The following is a 16402-nucleotide window of genomic DNA, read 5'->3' as shown; positions in this document are numbered from 1 at the left end:
GAAGGAGGAGCGCGGGGGCTGCCGGGGCTTGTAGTTCCCCCTCCCCCGGCCGTGCGAGAAACTGCACCCGGCCCTGCCCGAAAAGGGGCTTTGCAGCCCCCCCCACCCCGCCTTGCAAGGAAACGTCCCGAGCTCTGCTCCCACGGGGGCTTTGCAGTCCCCCCCACCCCGCCTTGCAAGGAAACGTCCCGAGCTCTGCTCCCACGGGGGCTTTGCAACCCCCCCCCACCCCACCTTGCAAGGAAATGTCCCGAGCTCTGCTCCCACGGGGGCTTTGCAACCCCCCCCCCACCCCACCTTGCAAGGAAACGTCCCGAGCTCTGCTCCCACGGGGGCTTTGCAGGCCCCCCCCACCTTGCAAGGAAACGTCCCGAGCTCTGCTCCCACGGGGGCTTTGCAGCCCCCCCCACCCCGCCTTGCAAGGAAACATCCCGAGCTCTGCTCCCACGGGGGCTTTGCAGCCCCCCCCCCACCCCGCCTTGCAAGGAAACGTCCCGAGCTGTGCTCCCACGGGGGCTTTGCAACCCCCCCCACCCCACCTTGCAAGGAAACGTCCCGAGCTCTGCTCCCACGGGGGCTTTGCAGCCCCCCCCACCCCACCTTGCAAGGAAACGTCCCGAGCTCTGCTCCCACGGGGGCTTTGCAGCCCCCCCCACCCCGCCTTGCAAGGAAACGTCCCGAGCTCTGCTCCCACGGGGGCTTTGCAGCCCCCCCCCCCACCCCGCCTTGCAAGGAAACGTCCCGAGCTCTGCTCCCACGGGGGCTTTGCAACCCCCCCACCCCGCCTTGCAAGGAAACGTCCCGAGCTCTGCTCCCACGGGGGCTTTGCAGCCCCCCCCACCCCGCCTTGCAAGGAAACGTCCCGAGCTCTGCTCCCACGGGGGCTTTGCAGCCCCCCCCCCCCACCCCGCCTTGCAAGGAAACGTCCCGAGCTGTGCTCCCACGGGGGCTTTGCAACCCCCCCCCACCCCACCTTGCAAGGAAACGTCCCGAGCTCTGCTCCCACGGGGGCTTTGCAACCCCCCCCCACCCTGCCTTGCAAGGAAACGTCCCGAGCTCTGCTCCCACAGGGGCTTTGCAGCCCCCCCCACCCCGCCTTGCAAGGAAACGTCCCGAGCTCTGCTCCCACGGGGGCTTTGCAGCCCCCCCCCCACCCCGCCTTGCAAGGAAACGTCCTGAGCTCTGCTCCCACGGGGGCTTTGCAACCCCCCCACCCCGCCTTGCAAGGAAACGTCCCGAGCTCTGCTCCCACGGGGGCTTTGCAGCCCCCCCCACCCCGCCTTGCAAGGAAACGTCCCGAGCTCTGCTCCCACGGGGGCTTTGCAACCCCCCCCACCCCACCTTGCAAGGAAACGTCCCGAGCTCTGCTCCCACGGGGGCTTTGCAACCCCCCCCCCCACCCCGCCTTGCAAGGAAACGTCCCGAGCTCTGCTCCCACGGGGGCTTTGCAACCCCCCCCCCCACCCCGCCTTGCAAGGAAACGTCCCGAGCTCTGCTCCCACGGGGGCTTTGCAGGCCCCCCCACCCTGCCTTGCAAGGAAACGTCCCGAGCTCTGCTCCCACGGGGGCTTTGCAACCCCCCCCCACCCTGCCTTGCAAGGAAACGTCCCGAGCTCTGCTCCCACGGGGGCTTTGCAGCCCCCCCCACCCCACCTTGCAAGGAAACGTCCCGAGCTCTGCTCCCACGGGGGCTTTGCAACCCCCCCCCACCCCGCCTTGCAAGGAAACGTCCCGAGCTCTGCTCCCACGGGGGCTTTGCAACCCCCCCCCCACCCCGCCTTGCAAGGAAACGTCCCGAGCTCTGCTCCCACGGGGGCTTTGCAGCCCCCCCCCCCCCGCCTTGCAAGGAAACGTCCCGAGCTCTGCTCCCACGGGGGCTTTGCAACCCCCCCACCCCGCCTTGCAAGGAAACGTCCCGAGCTCTGCTCCCACGGGGGCTTTGCAGCCCCCCCCCCACCCCGCCTTGCAAGGAAACGTCCCGAGCTCTGCTCCCACGGGGGCTTTGCAACCCCCCCCCCACCCCGCCTTGCAAGGAAACGTCCCGAGCTCTGCTCCCACGGGGGCTTTGCAGCCCCCCCCACCCCACCTTGCAAGGAAACGTCCCGAGCTCTGCTCCCACGGGGGCTTTGCAGCCCCCCCCACCCCGCCTTGCAAGGAAACGTCCCGAGCTCTGCTCCCACGGGGGCTTTGCAGCCCCCCCCACCCCACCTTGCAAGGAAACGTCCCGAGCTCTGCTCCCACGGGGGCTTTGCAAACCCCCAAATCTGCTTGTCACCCCCCAGGTGCCAGCCTGTTGCACCCCCCCCCCAACCATATAACCCCTATTTCTGCCCCACGGGTTGGGCACCCCCTGCACACTCACCCCAGCGTGGGAAGGGAGCCCCAGCCCTGCTCCCCGCTGCATGACTCCCCCTCCACCACAGCTCCTGCATAGAGAGCCACCAAGCCTAAACTTACTTCCAACGAGGGAGCGGGCTCCCCAGGCAAAACCTGGCTCTTCCCAGGCCCCTCCTTGCTGCACAACTGCTGCCAGAAATAGCCAACACCTGGGAGAGGGCTGCTGCTGCCGGCAATCAGCACTCACGGGCAGCTCCTGCACTTACAGCCAAATATTGGGGACAGCTGGGTACCGGCAGCAGGAATCTCCCTGCTGCACACAGGGCCTGAGGGAGTGCGGGTCTCTCCGGCAGGAAAGGAGGTAAAGGAAATATTTTCTTTGGATATGCCTCGGGGAATGGCATACTTAGTCAGGGCCCAAGGGCTGCTCTCCAACAGGGGTCACAATGAGCCCGCTTCTTAAAGGCATGAAGCTGTTCATGAGAAAACTGTGAATCTCTTGGCTTTGACAGAAGAGATGAGACTTCAAAGGACAGAGATGCAAAGGGAACAGAAAGAGCAGTGTGCTGGAAGTGACAACACATGCTAGCCACAGGTTGAGATGTAGCAACATTAACAGTGAGATCTTTCACAACACCGACAGGGGACTTGCAGACACAACGGTTCTCACCAGCCCTTAACTGCAGCTTGTGGGAAAGCCCCAGAAAGTGGGGCAATTCAGCGATAACCAGCTTGTTAGCCATGGATTTTAAGTGTTAAAAGTCTGACCTATGCAAGTCCAGGTCACATCATCTCTCGGGAACGAAGCTAACTCCACAAAAACACGTACTTCACGACGAGCAACATCAGCTTGGCTTCCTGAAACACCAGCAACGGTCCTCTACTGCAGGACAGATGAAAAGAAGCGGGGGGGTGGGGGGGTGGAAAAGGCCATTATCAGGGTAGGCCTTTCCAGAGCTGTGTACAGCAGCTTTTTTAATGCCACCCCAGTCTTCTGTTGCTGCCCTCTAGCAGCGTACTGGTTATGACACCACATCTCAGAAGCAGCATGACGTCATGACACTTCTAGAAGATTTAATTACATCTATTTAACAGCAAAACATAAAGCCCTTCATTCCCCCTGCCTCTGTCTCATTTCTACCAGGATGTCAAGATTACTCCAAGTCAGGATTTTGAGAACATACCTCTCAAAGTGAACTGCAGTGCACTTCTCCAAAGTCAAGGTTCTGGGCTGAGGTCTCCATTTCAGGGCAAATCCAACATAGAGAGGGTTTTCCCTAACGTGCACAGCACTAAGGCTGCAAACAGCCGCTTCAAGCGGCATCCCAGCATGAACAGCCCTCACGGCATCACAAGCTGGATAAATCTGGAGCTTAAAACCACTTGTGCTACAGCAGAGGAAAGAGAGAGCTTCAGCATTGCGTTTCATAGCCTGGATAAACCTTACCTACTGTAGGACTTGATGCTTTCCTGCCAAGAAGCTTATTTTTCAAAATCCCTCTTTCCCAGGGGGAATTTACACGAGGATTCCCTCTGCAACTGCACTGCAGTAGGGATCCCCAGCAGGGATGTGAAGACTTTACCAGTCCCCTCAGTGTTTTGCCATGTGCCTGCACCCCCAGAGCGCCAGGGCCTTGTTTTGCTCCCTAGCAAGCACCCAAGCTACAGGAGATTTCAGAGGAGGGCATTCTTCCCACACCTCCTTTCCCAAGCAGTACCAGCATTTTCTTCTTGCTAATCACCTCAGTGCCTTTTGCTTTATAGGCCTCCCCACACACCCGTATTCCCTTTAACTGACTTGGATAAGGGTCATTAAATAACAACTGTCTTGATTCACCTCTGCTGTGCGATGACTTCTAAGTAGTCAGTGGGTTCCTCCATCCCACAGCAGAGCCTCAGAGGCAACCCTAGGTTTTAAACACAGCCCAAACTACAAACCAGACAAGTTTGGGATTCTAGCTGCAAATATACCCCATCACCCAAGAGGCAGAGAGAGACGTTAGTTCAATATGGTTAATGAAGTAGCAACTCTGATTTGTTCTTTACAGTATTTATTGTACATGCAAATCTATGGAAACAAACTCCCTGTTGGAACCTTATTTTTTTTTAAAAATCAGATATAAATTACTTTCAGGTAAAGCACGTTTGTATGTTACTCCTCCACCTAGGGAAGAGCGTTACGCAGTGGCTGCCTTCTCTTTGTACGTCGCCATCATTTTCTTGATTTCAGCAATTGCTTTGCCAGGGTTCAGACCCTGAAAGAGAGAGTCCAGTTAGTTGCTCTGGAAATCAGCCCAGAGTGCCCTCCCCCTTGCCTCTCACAGCAAACATAACAAGCTCACAAATATGCCAGTCTTCATTAAAAACAGCTGGCAAAGTAAGTGCGCAGCACCCATTTTTAGAAGCTGGAGTCTAGTCTACTATTGTGCTTCCCTTGCAATGCTGGCAGGGTACAGCTCTAAACAGCCTGCTCCAGGTAGGATGGGCATCACGGTATGCAGACACCTTGGATAAGGCGCGCAGATGCAGATTTAGCGTCCTCCAGCCTCAACACACAAGGAAAGAGCGAGCCAGACTGAGTTTAGAGCCATGCTGTGCCAGCAGGGAGCCAGCGCAACTTGGACATCAAGCCTTGGAGCGAGAGCACACAAATGCTTCAACTCCTTGTCCGGGGCAATATCCGTACAGAAAGGATCCTGTTGCAAACCTTACTGCCTCTACCTGGAGGCTGAACCAGAAGCACTCCCCACTGTTTTAAGACAAATACCCATTTGACTAGGCAGGACTCGTTTTAATCAGCAACTCACGGATCAAAAAAAAGACCTAGTGGTTGAGCGACAGAAACTCTAATAAAGTTCAAGCAGGACTGAACTCGATACTTTTAGGTGTATTTGGAGATGACCTCTGGAGGCAGGAAACTGCCTCATAAAAGCTTCACAGTAACGTTACAAGAGCTTGCGTTATACTTCAGAGTAGGGGAAAAAAAACTAGGACACTAGGGAAGTGGACAACAGCACTAAGTCACAACGTAAAAGTGCTCCTCACACACAAACTGCCCAGCTTTCCAAGAGTTTTTATGTTATGTAGACACCAATCACATTGCAAAAGCCCTTAATCAATCCCGTAGCGCTGCTCCTAAACTAAGCATGCCTAATCTCAAAATGAGAGAGGGGATCACAAGTGCCCTGCGATGGCGTCACCATCATTACCGCAGCAGCACTGCGGGACAGAGGGTGAACAGGAAATTGCCCTGTTGCAGAGCTCCCCAGGCAGTCTTTCAAAGCTGATCAAAACAACAGCCAGGATTAGAGCATGTGCCTGGAAACATGTTATTATCCCTAAGTGTCTCTCCTACTTGAGGAACCAAGCCCTGGTGTGCTATTTCACTATATTATGGGCATTCATACGTACAGTCAGCAGCTAAATCTTCAGATTGAATCTTCACCTTTAGCTGAGCTATCAGATCATGAGCTAGCTCCCCATACAAAAGGCCAGTTATGTGTAGCCAGTGATTCACCTTCTAATATACAAAATGAGCATGCAGTGTTTCTGTCAAACACCTGCATATCCAGATCTCAAGCATCTCATTTTCCCCACATCTGTGATCTGCTGAACCAAATATTTGCCTTCATATTATTTTCACAGCTTGAGAAGAATTTTGCTCCGTCACCAGGTGCAACCAAAGTCCAGCTAGAAACTAAAACAGCTGGTAGGAAAATGCAGCTTGATTATCTGCCCCAGAACAGGAACAAGATCATTGCGAGATGAGGAGTAAGGCAGCTTTGATTAGGAAAAAGCTTGCTCAGTTTTCACTAGAAATACCAGAGAAAACAGATCATCCAGGAAATGCCTCTTTGTCAGGACCTTAGCATACATCTTTTACCCCCAAAGTGTTGAAAATCTGCATTACACAAGTTGCACAACACACCACAGATTCTTGTTACCACTGGGGTTTAAGGTAGAACTGCTTTGTGGTTAAGCATATTACTTATAATGCTAACATCAATCGGATTCACACAGGACTGACTTCCCCATAGCACTTCTGGCAGTGTCCCTCTTTTGAAAAAGCTTTCAAACAGGGTGCTTGCAAACATGCTGGTAACCCCAGGAGGGAAACACACAGGAAGGATACGTACCTTAGGGCAAGTCCTTGTGCAGTTCATGATGGTATGACAACGGTAGAGAGAAAACGGGTCCTGAAGTTGTGCCAGGCGTTCCTCTGTGTAGTCATCTCTGGAGTCAATCATCCAGCGGTAGGCCTGAAAGTCAGTGTCATTTGACACACCACATCCTTCTTCGAGGCGTTGCAATCAAAATGATATATGAAAAGCAACGCCTAATTTAGGACTTTTGGTTCAGGATTGGGACTGGGTAATACTGTCCCATGTGTACTGGCAGATACGTGCACTGCTTCTAGAGGTCCCATGTGACAAAGGGGATCTGTCCTTACCTGCATCAGTACCGCAGGGCCCAGGTACTTGTCCCCGTTCCACCAGTAACTGGGACAGCTGGTGCTGCAGCAGGCACACAGAATGCACTCGTAGAGTCCGTCCTGCACACGGGCGGGAGACCACAGTCAAGCCACGCCACAAACCGATGAGGAAAGCTTTTGGAAAGGGGATTTACACAAGCACATGCTTCCCTCGCCACCTTCACCTCCACTGTCTCGACACAACAGAGCAGCTCTGAAAACCTTATGCCGAAGAACCGTTTCTGGTGTTTGCAGAAAGTAATTCCTATAAGCGGGTCTTTTGGAACAAGACACATGATCCTCCGCTCTCGACCCATGTACTAACTAGGTTCTTTAGAATGACAAGGAGAAAAAGTAGACACTGAAGAAAAACGTGAGAACTGCTCAATTTTCCTGCCTTGCTTGCTTCCAGCTTGTCCCAATAAGCTCCCAAGGAAAGGAATCTGCATGTACCTGATTAACGATTCAGGGCAACGTTACAGAAGAGAAGACAGACCAAAGTCTGCCAAAAAGCCTAGGGAGGAAGTAAAGAACTTGCAGTTTATCATGCGTTGTGAGAGGATCCCCAAGCACTTACAGAACAGCAATGGTGAAAGTCTTTAGCCATTGTGCCCTTTTCATGGGGATGAAGGCCTTCTTACACAGGCCACTGAAGAAAAGAAACAGGTCTACGTGAAAGTTACACCAGACAAAAAGACAGTTAAACTCCAAAAAGCAGAGGTCTCCCAAGTCTATTTAACATGAGGGTTGGTCAGGAAAGCAGAGTCCGGTCTGGCTTAAGCTATATTCCTGAGTGTTGCTTTTTGGGGCAACAGTCTCATCGAGTTTAGTTTAGGAAGATACATGCCAGAACTCCTCCAAGCTTGTACCAAGTCCACTGCATTAGAGCGGCTGCCTCAATATATATTGGAAGACTTACAAAAGGACAGTTAGGCTGGAAATGCCTTCTTGCTCTAAGCTTGTCTTATTTCTAATTGTAACACCTCAAATTATTGATAATTTAAAGGAAAAGGGGGGAGTTTTTCAAGTGACTTCTGTCCAACCACTGTTTCTCATGCATACAGGCTATTCCGAAAGAAAGAGAAACTTGAGAAAAAAAAACGTCAGAAAGATTCAAGTATAGTGCTCACAACTAACCTCAGGTTCACTTATTTTTACTTAAATGAAAAAAGATTTCAAGGATGCTGCTTTACAAAAAGCATCTGAAGGGAGTCCTTGTAGAGTTTACCCATGCCCTCAGATAACATTATGAAGGGCTGCAGGAGAATTATCTTTTGCCCTTGGATAGAAGTTCTTTCTAACTGTAAAATCCTGGGGCTGTTAAGACATCACAGCACTAGTCGCATGGTGCTGTTGACATCTCGGGCACACGACAAGTCTAATCATCAGACGTTAGCTTCACGGCAAATACAGCAATAACGGAAAACTTTTGAAGATTGCTGTAAAGAATCAGACTGTCAGCTTGCATGTTTTCAATAAGTCTCCTTTAACCAATCTTCCTCTTTGCTGTTCATATGCAGCCCTCTTATACCTCTTACCAAAACCTGGTCTGCCTGCCCACTTTGAGTCGGGTCAGCAACAGCACCGCAGCAGAGCCCAGGCCTAGCTGTATCGAAGGATCCACCAAGACAGGTCAGAGGCAAAAGAGACCCCTTTGATTTAATGATACTTACTGTGGCAGCAAAGGAAATCCAGATGAGAACTTACCAGTAATATAAACTTTTAAAAACCTGTCCATCTCCCAGCTGTTCAACTGGTTCAGACAGTCTTTGGCTTTCTGCACCGACTCTGAGCCAACAACACCAAACCCCTCAGAAGCTTACTCCCCCCAAAATAACACAGCATTCAAGATAGACATCCAAAGACTTGCACCAACAGCAAGACTACAGCATCTTGCTTGTGTCTTCACCTTCGAAAGAGTTTAGATTTCAATATTAGTTTTAGGGCTGTAACACCCAGCAAGTAGGGACGGGATAGTTTTGCTAACTGTGCTTCTGCTAGATCAGACAAGCATAGCACCAAGCTTGACAGCCTTTATCCAGGTATAAACTGCAGTGCCTTATCTCCACGGGAGCATTACAAGACTGTACCCTTCACAATGTTTTTACAGACGCACGCAGTTTTGCAGTGCAAAGAGTGGAAATGAGGTCAGAGTACCCACCACAGCTGTGTTTTGCATTTTGTTAGCAAGTGTTACCCCTAGCAATGCAGACACGCTCCCTGTTTCAGGGAGCAGATTCCACCCACATCAAGTTTTATACCAGACAGCTCTGTCACTAGATGAAACAGCACAGCTACTGCATGTTAACATTTAACCCAGGTCTTATCTGGAAGGGATTTCGATGGTAGAAAAGAAGCAATAACCAGTTTCTGACGGTCTTCTATGGACTGCAGGTACTGCGCCTTGCCCTGTTTCGACTCATCCTTCTTTTTCAGGTAAGGCTCAATGGATTTATACTGTGCATAGAAGTTGTTCAAGTCCTAAGATTCAAAAGGCAAAGAGGGTACATTTATCGTGTTGATCTATCATCCGCTATCATTCAAACAGCAAACATTATCTTGTACATCAACCTGCCACATTCCTCCAAATACAAATAGATTTAACCGCTGCTGCGGAGCTCAAATCCACCCATTCCAGAAAGCATCAACAGAAATAAGATGCAAACTGTGGAATATTGCTTTTGTCACCATCCCTCACATCATTCCTTTCTGATTCAACCCAAACCCCTTGTTATCTGGAACGGTGTGACCCGTGGCCGCAAACTGACCCTGGCAGATACTCACTGGAACAAGATCCTTCACCACATACATGTGGGGGAGAGGGTAGATTTTAGTGATCTTGCTGAGATCAGTGTCAATTTTTTTGGTGCAGGCCAGTGTGTTTCCTCCAGCAATGTTCATAGCACAAGAACCACAGATGCCTGAGTGGGAGGAGGAGGAAACAAAAAAAAAAAAAAAAAAAAAAGAGACAGAGAGAAAAAACATTGGATGTAGGATGCATACCCTCCTATTCTACTTGGGAATAGATCCTCTTTGCCCCAAACTAGCCCTTAGGCTATCTTCCATTTTGCTGTCTTCAAGAACCTCTGTACGTGACAAGGAAAACGTCAGAAGCTGCCACTGGGCTAAATGTACTGCTATTTAAATAAAGCGACTTCCATGTTCTTTATTTAAAGTCTAAACGCACTGCCAATGCCAAACTTGCTTCTTCAGTGGAAGAGAAGTGGTTCAGACAGCTCATTGCTTTCACATCACATGTCACTTTAGATGCTACTTAGTGCAGGGGGAAAGAAAGAGCACAGGTCATTGTAGGAAAAACTCATCAAGCATGTTTGTGATGCACGCAGCTTTGTTCCCATGTTTGAAACAAAGCTGCACTGCTCTGAAATGGCTAACACTGAGATTACAGCATGGGAATCAGACGCTTCCCCCAGCAGCTCTACAATTGCGATCAAAAGCATCCCTAAAGGGTGGGAACATAAAATGAAGTTCCTAAGACACAAACTTCTTCCTGTACCTTCTGCAGCAGGAGACAATTCTGCCATAAACTGAATTCATTAGTCTTCAAACATGAGAGGACAGAGACTCATAGAACAAACAGCACGTATGCAGCATAAGAGAACAACAAACAGCATATATACAGCATAACAAATAGATTAAACGACACTGCTAATGACCTCCCAGTAACACAGGGATCAGATATAGCCAAGGAAAGTGCAAGGTAACATTCTAGCTTTTACAGGAAAAAACATCACAGAGTTGTCACAGACAATACTTGGGTGAAGAGCTCAGGTATCCAATTCAGATCGCCACATGCGACAGGCACTATATTAGTAAGACAAATGTTGAAAGGAGGTAACCCTAAATTCAGAGGATTTGACAAATACTGGTTGATGCATGTCAGACAGAAAAGCTATTGCTCCTCACAGTGGTGAGCTAGTCCTCCTCAGCACCCAACGTGTTGCCTAGACATCTTTCCCCCTCACTGAGGGATAAAGAGACTGGCACTCCCACAAGGTTATTCCTCCCATCTAAGAAACTGTTCCAAGCATTTTCCAGTCAACCAGAGGGGGAACCAGGACAACTGAAGTTTGCAGAAACGAGCCCACAAATAAGCAATAGGGACACATGATCAGAGGTTTTCCTGTGTGGCAGAAAGAGACAAGATTGGACCAGCCCAGCTTGAAAAACTGACTTCTGTTTCCCAGAGAAAACCATGCAGGGGAATTATTTCTTCTGCTCAGGAACAACGTGTGCTATCTAAATATCAGACACTGAAAACAACCACACTGTATAAAGTGCTTCCACATGTTATGCAGATTCTCCAGGAAGCACCTGCATTTTAAAGAGCATTTTCCATTTAGTTCTAGGAAAAAGACGTTTTTATGCGTCGGACAATTGCACCTGAATTTCCAGTATTCAAAAATCCACCTAATCAGATCAAAAACTCATCCCATAAAAGCATCCTCCCTTTTTGCATTTTGGCAACAATTACCTCAAGGTCAGCACACCAACATTTCCCATGAATTTTGACTTGTTATAGGGACAAATCACCCAGACTGGAAAGTTTGGGTGCAATTAATCAAACAGGCTGATTTGTACTGGTCTGAGAACCGGCCAGCAGGTCTGTAATGTAAGACACCCTGACAGCCTTTTCCTCATCAACCATTTTCCTTGACTGAAGGGCCAGAAAAGATTCCTGAAGCTATTCCCAGAAGTCATTCTCTTCCAACTGTGTCCATAGTTACTTCAGCAACAGCACTATATGAAGCAGCCCTTACAATTCATTCCCATTCACCACCTTTTCCCCCCTCAGAATTTTGCTGTTAGAACCTCTCTTGCTAGATTCGCCTTCAGAGTCTCTCACTTGAGGGCAGCAAGATCAATAGCATTAGGATGGAAACAGGAACGACTAGAGCTCTTTAAACACACCGCTTATAGCTCCTCCGTGTTATGTGAATTTGACCTGTGAATATGAGCTCTAACTGCACTACTTAATTCATTGAGGTATTTCATACACAACATCTGGAAGAAAAGAGCAGTACATTGGGGTCTATCCTGAAGCTTTCCGCTAGCTACATGCACACCATCAGCTTTAGCTTTTATTTGGGCAACAAATGCCCTTCAAGAACAATTTTCAGTTTAGCAGACTGAAAAATCCCTCTTACCTTCCCTACACGATCTGCGGAAGGTCAGAGTGGAGTCCAACTCATTTTTTATCTTGATCAGAGCATCAAGTACCATAGGCCCACATCTATAACAGAAAACAATGTCGGTGAACCTTTATAATTCCCCTCTGCCCCAATGCTGTCTCTCTGGCACCCCATTAAGAAGCACCCGTAAGGACTTTCATCTTAACTCCAACTAAAAATAATTTCTTTTTGGCTAATCCCACACAAGATACATATTGCTTGATCAGCAGTGTAGTGCATTAGCCTCAGCACACCAGCTCCAGGGTCAGGGTGGAAGAGAAGCAATTTCTTTTGCTCATGCCCTGAAGATCTGGCTCAGCTGTACAGGGTTCAGACAGCAGAACCGAGAACTCTCACCAAGTGCCTTGCTACCAGTTCTCTCCTTTTAAGTCAGGTTTTGACAAGCCTGCCTGTCATCATTAGTCACAACAGAGGCAATAACGCACACAAAAACAATCTCAGACAACTTATGTAATGTAATACATGGCAGACAAGGCAACACCCAGAAATTATTAAGCCGTGCAAGCCACAAAGCAGCAAAGCTTGAGCGCTCCATCACATGCTTCTTAAGCAGAGAGGTGTGTGCTTTGTATCTGAAGATCTCAGAATGGGCTTGAGGTGAATTCCTCTGGCAAGCGCACAGCAGTAACTGGAGCTCAAAGAAATCAAGGCATGTGTGCTCATGTGAAGGTTTCTATTCCGCACAAAAGACTGCAGCCTTCTGCAGAATTGTGGAAAAGCAAGAGCTTTCTTGGTGACGGCTACACCAAAGTGTGCAAGCAGTTACTATAAGTTTATTATGACCTGCAAACTATGAAAGTGATTTATTGTCAAGCAAACTATGAGAAGAGTTTATAAAGCCTCTATCCTGTCTCCCAGGTCTGGGACTGGGAGTTACACTTAAACCATGGTTCTCTTTCAGAACTTACCCCCAAATTCACCACATAAATAGAGCATATTAAAACTATGAACACGTTTGAGACTTCAGCACGAGTCAGGGACACAGGTAAAGCCTCACAGAAGTCACAAAATCAAGCTACCATTTTGCAGTGTTGGGAGACAGCTATTATGACATTTGCTGTCATGATAGAGTTTTATTTGTCATGCTTTGGACCTATATAACCAACAGGTAGCTGAAATAACCCCACATGGTCAGAGCAAGATTTCTTTTACTAGCAAGTAACATTAGGTCGCACCGACACCAAGGACAAGCAGCTCTGTAACACGACTGAGGCACCACTTCAGTGATTGCTAAAGCCTTGTTAGAGTGGCCATGAAGCCCAATAAAAGCATTGACACCTTCAGCTGTTTGCTCAAATGCTTCTAAGCCTCCCTCTCCTATCGTTTGTTAGATAATCAGTGTGCACAAACAGTCCTGACAAATCTGCCCGCCAGCTAAGCTAAAGAACCTTCTCTCTAAACAGATATACTCACTTATTCAAATCCACTTCATAAGTCTGCATGCGAGGCTTGTCCCCGGGCTTATCGGGATCCCACCTGTAGATTGCAAATTTCTTGATACGTGGTGCTGCTTGCGAAGCTGGGGCGGCTGCAGCTGCCGTCTGTGCTCCCCGACATATCTGCATTTAAACAGAAGTAAACAAGCCTTTAGATCCTTCCAGGTATCTTTCAACTGGGAAAGAAAATAACTAGATGCTATGTGCTTCAGGGCAAGAAATGCAGGTTCCATCACTGACTTTGCATTTGAGCTTCCGCAAATTCAGAACTATCCCCATCCTGAAGAAAAGGAAATGACTCTAGGGAGCATCACCCCTACCTACATCTATGTGAAGCTACCAACGCTCCTATGAAGGAAGGGATAACTGCAAAGCAAACTGTCACAAACATAAATACAACTTCATCTCCAATGCTTTTGTACATTGCAATAATGGACACAGCTCAGTAACAAGAGTCACTCCCAACTTGCAGGGTTAGCAAAAGGACTTGTACAGCTTTTTGAAAATCCTTCCAAGCCAAACAAGCATCACATTTCAAACAAGGATTTCATAAAGGTTGCTGCCTGGTTCTGACTCAGCCCACAGACCCAGGAGGGGCCTCCCTGCCACAGGAGCCCAGACTCCAAGGAGTGCACCAGGTATCCTCGTCAAGCTGCTGGGGCCACAGGAGCTGTGGCACGCACAACCCCCTCTGACCTGGGCTCCCTCTTCCCCCACGGAACAGGGAAGACAACCCTACAACTAAAGGGCAACCCCTGCCTGCTCCTGCCTCCGTGACCCTGGAGCCTCTCCCAGCCTCGTCACTGCCCCGCTCCAGGCCAACAAGCAACCCCTCTCAGCATTTCCCAAAAGCTCCTTCCCTCTCTAAGCCACCTGCCCCCCCAAGCTTCCCCCTAGACTCCCTCACAGACCATCTTGCCCCTCTTATCTCCCAATCCCTTCCCAAACCCCTTCACAACCTCTCCCACACACCCCAGCCACCCTTCAATCCCCCCCTACCTGCCTCTAACCCCCCCCCCCCCAAGACCCTTCCCTATTTCTTCCTGCCCCCACTAGGCCCTTCCTGGGCACCTTCCCACCCCAGATCCCACCACTCCCCACCTCACCCCCCCAGCCCTCCCCAAATCACCTTCCTACCCCCAGCCCCCTCAGCCCTCCCCAAATCACCTTCCTACCCCCAGTCCTCCTCAGCCCTCCCCAAATCACCTTCCCACCCCCCTCAGCCCCCCCACCCTCCCCAAATCACCTTCCCACCCCTCTCAGCCCCCCCACCCTCCCCAAATCACCTTCCCACCCCTCTCAGCCCCCCCCACCCTCCCCAAATCACCTTCCCACACCCTCAGCCCCCTTTAATCACCTTCCCACCTTCTCCATCCCAAATCCCACCAGTCCGCAGCCCCCCCAGCCCTCCCCAAATCACCTTCCCACACCCTCAGCCCCCCCAACCCCTTCCCCACCGCCTCCCTCCAGCCCCCCCCAGGCCCCCCTAGCCCCCTTCCCACCTCCTCTACCCCCCCAGCCCCATCCCCACCGCCTCCCTCCAGCCCCCCCAGGCCCTCCTAGCCCCCTTCCCACCTCCTCTGCCCCCCAGCCCCATCCCCACCGCCTCCCTCCAGCCCCCCCAGGCCCTCCTAGCCCCCTTCCCACCTCCTCTGCCCCCCCAGCCCCATCCCCACCACCTCCCTCCAGCCCCCCCAGGCCCTCCTAGCCCCCTTCCCACCTCCTCTGCCCCCCCAGCCCCATCCCCACCACCTCCCTCCAGCCCCCCCAGGCCCTCCTAGCCCCCTTCCCACCTCCTCTGCCCCCCCAGCCCCATCCCCACCGCCTCCCTCCAGCCCCCCCAGGCCCTCCTAGCCCCCTTCCCACCTCCTCTGCCCCCCCAGCCCCATCCCCACCGCCTCCCTCCAGCCCCCCCAGGCCCTCCTAGCCCCCTTCCCACCTCCTCTGCCCCCCCAGCCCCATCCCCACCGCCTCCCTCCAGCCACCCCCCAGGCCCTCCTAGCCCCCTTCCCACCCCCTCTCCCCCCAGCCCCTTCCCCACCGCCTCCCTCCAGCCCCCCTAACCCCCTTCCCACCCCCTCTCCCCCCCATCCCCATCACCTCCCTCCAGCCCCCCCAGGCCCTCCTAGCCCCCTTCCCACCCCCTCTCCCCCCCAGCCCCACCACCTCCCTCCAGCCCCCCCAGGCCCTCCTAGCCCCCTTCCCATCCCCTCTCCCCCCCAGCCCCATCCCCTCCACCTCCCTCCAGCCCCCCCAGGCCCTCCTAGCCCCCTTCCCACCCCCTCTCCCCCCCAGCCCCATCCCCACCACCTCCCTCCAGCCCCCCTAGACCCTCCTAGCCCCCTTCCCAACCCCTCTGCCCCCCCAGCCCCATCTCCACCCCCTCTGGCCCACTCCCAAGCCTCTCGCAGCCTCCCCTGCCCACCAGACCCCCCCTTGACCGTCGCCTCCCCCCCCCAAACCACCACCCCCCCCGGCTCTCCCTCAGACCGTCCTGCCCCCCCAGCCCGCCTCCCCCCGGCGGTCCCCAGCCCCCCGGCCCGGCCGCCCACCGGCGGCAGCAGCAGCCGCCCCGGGACGCCGCGCCTCAAGGAGACTCCGACGACGGCCGCCGCCATCTTAGCGCTGGCGCAGCTTCCGCCGCGGGAGCGGAAATAACGGCCCGGATCATAGAGAGTGGGCGGTGTGTGCGGGAGGGAGAGGCGCGCGGGGGGGAGGGTGGTGGCGGTGGCGGTGGCGGTCAGTGGGCAGCCATGTTGAGTGTGGCTCGGGCCGGCGCGCGGCGGGCGCCATGTTGGGTGTGGCCCGGGCCGGCGGGGGCGGGAGAGGGGGCACGACCTGCAGCACGGCGGGCGCCATGTTGGGGCCTCCAGGCGGCCGGGGCCTCCCCTTCTTTAGGGGGTGCCCAAAGCCCGCCCCCCTCTCGGGGGCGCCTGGGCTCTGGC

The 16402-nt window shown here is 52.4% G+C and overlaps 1 protein-coding gene across 1 annotated transcript; it reads right to left on the bottom strand.

Moving 5' to 3' along the window:
• Window positions 1-4371: 4371 nt before the first annotated feature.
• Window positions 4372-16235, bottom strand: SDHB (succinate dehydrogenase complex iron sulfur subunit B). The gene is made up of 8 exons (XM_068916228.1): window positions 16010-16235; window positions 13435-13580; window positions 11977-12062; window positions 9593-9729; window positions 9173-9289; window positions 6788-6889; window positions 6474-6596; window positions 4372-4592 (listed from the first exon to the last, which is right to left on the bottom strand). The coding sequence occupies exons 1-8, from the start codon at window positions 16073-16075 to the stop codon at window positions 4515-4517; spliced, it is 855 nt and encodes a 284-aa protein (XP_068772329.1). The 5' UTR covers window positions 16076-16235; the 3' UTR covers window positions 4372-4514.
• Window positions 16236-16402: the final 167 nt, after the last annotated feature.

The sequence above is a fragment of the Struthio camelus genome, chromosome 21 (assembly GCF_040807025.1).
Source record: "Struthio camelus isolate bStrCam1 chromosome 21, bStrCam1.hap1, whole genome shotgun sequence".
Classification (NCBI taxonomy): Eukaryota; Metazoa; Chordata; class Aves; order Struthioniformes; family Struthionidae; genus Struthio; species Struthio camelus.
The sequence above is the reverse complement of the archived record's forward strand: the minus strand, read 5'-3'. Positions and strand labels throughout refer to the sequence as shown.

Bases quoted from the DNA above. Each gene is read 5' to 3' on its own strand.
- SDHB (XM_068916228.1), bottom strand. From the start codon at position 16,075: ATGGCGGCGGCCGTCGTCGGAGTCTCCTTGAGGCGCGGCGTCCCGGGG. The intron at 13,581-16,009 runs GTGGGCGGCCGG...GTTTAAATGCAG, and splicing joins GGCGGCTGCTGCTGCCGCCG to ATATGTCGGGGAGCACAGAC. The intron at 9,290-9,592 runs GTGAGTATCTGC...TTTGAATCTTAG, and splicing joins TGGTGAAGGATCTTGTTCCA to GACTTGAACAACTTCTATGC.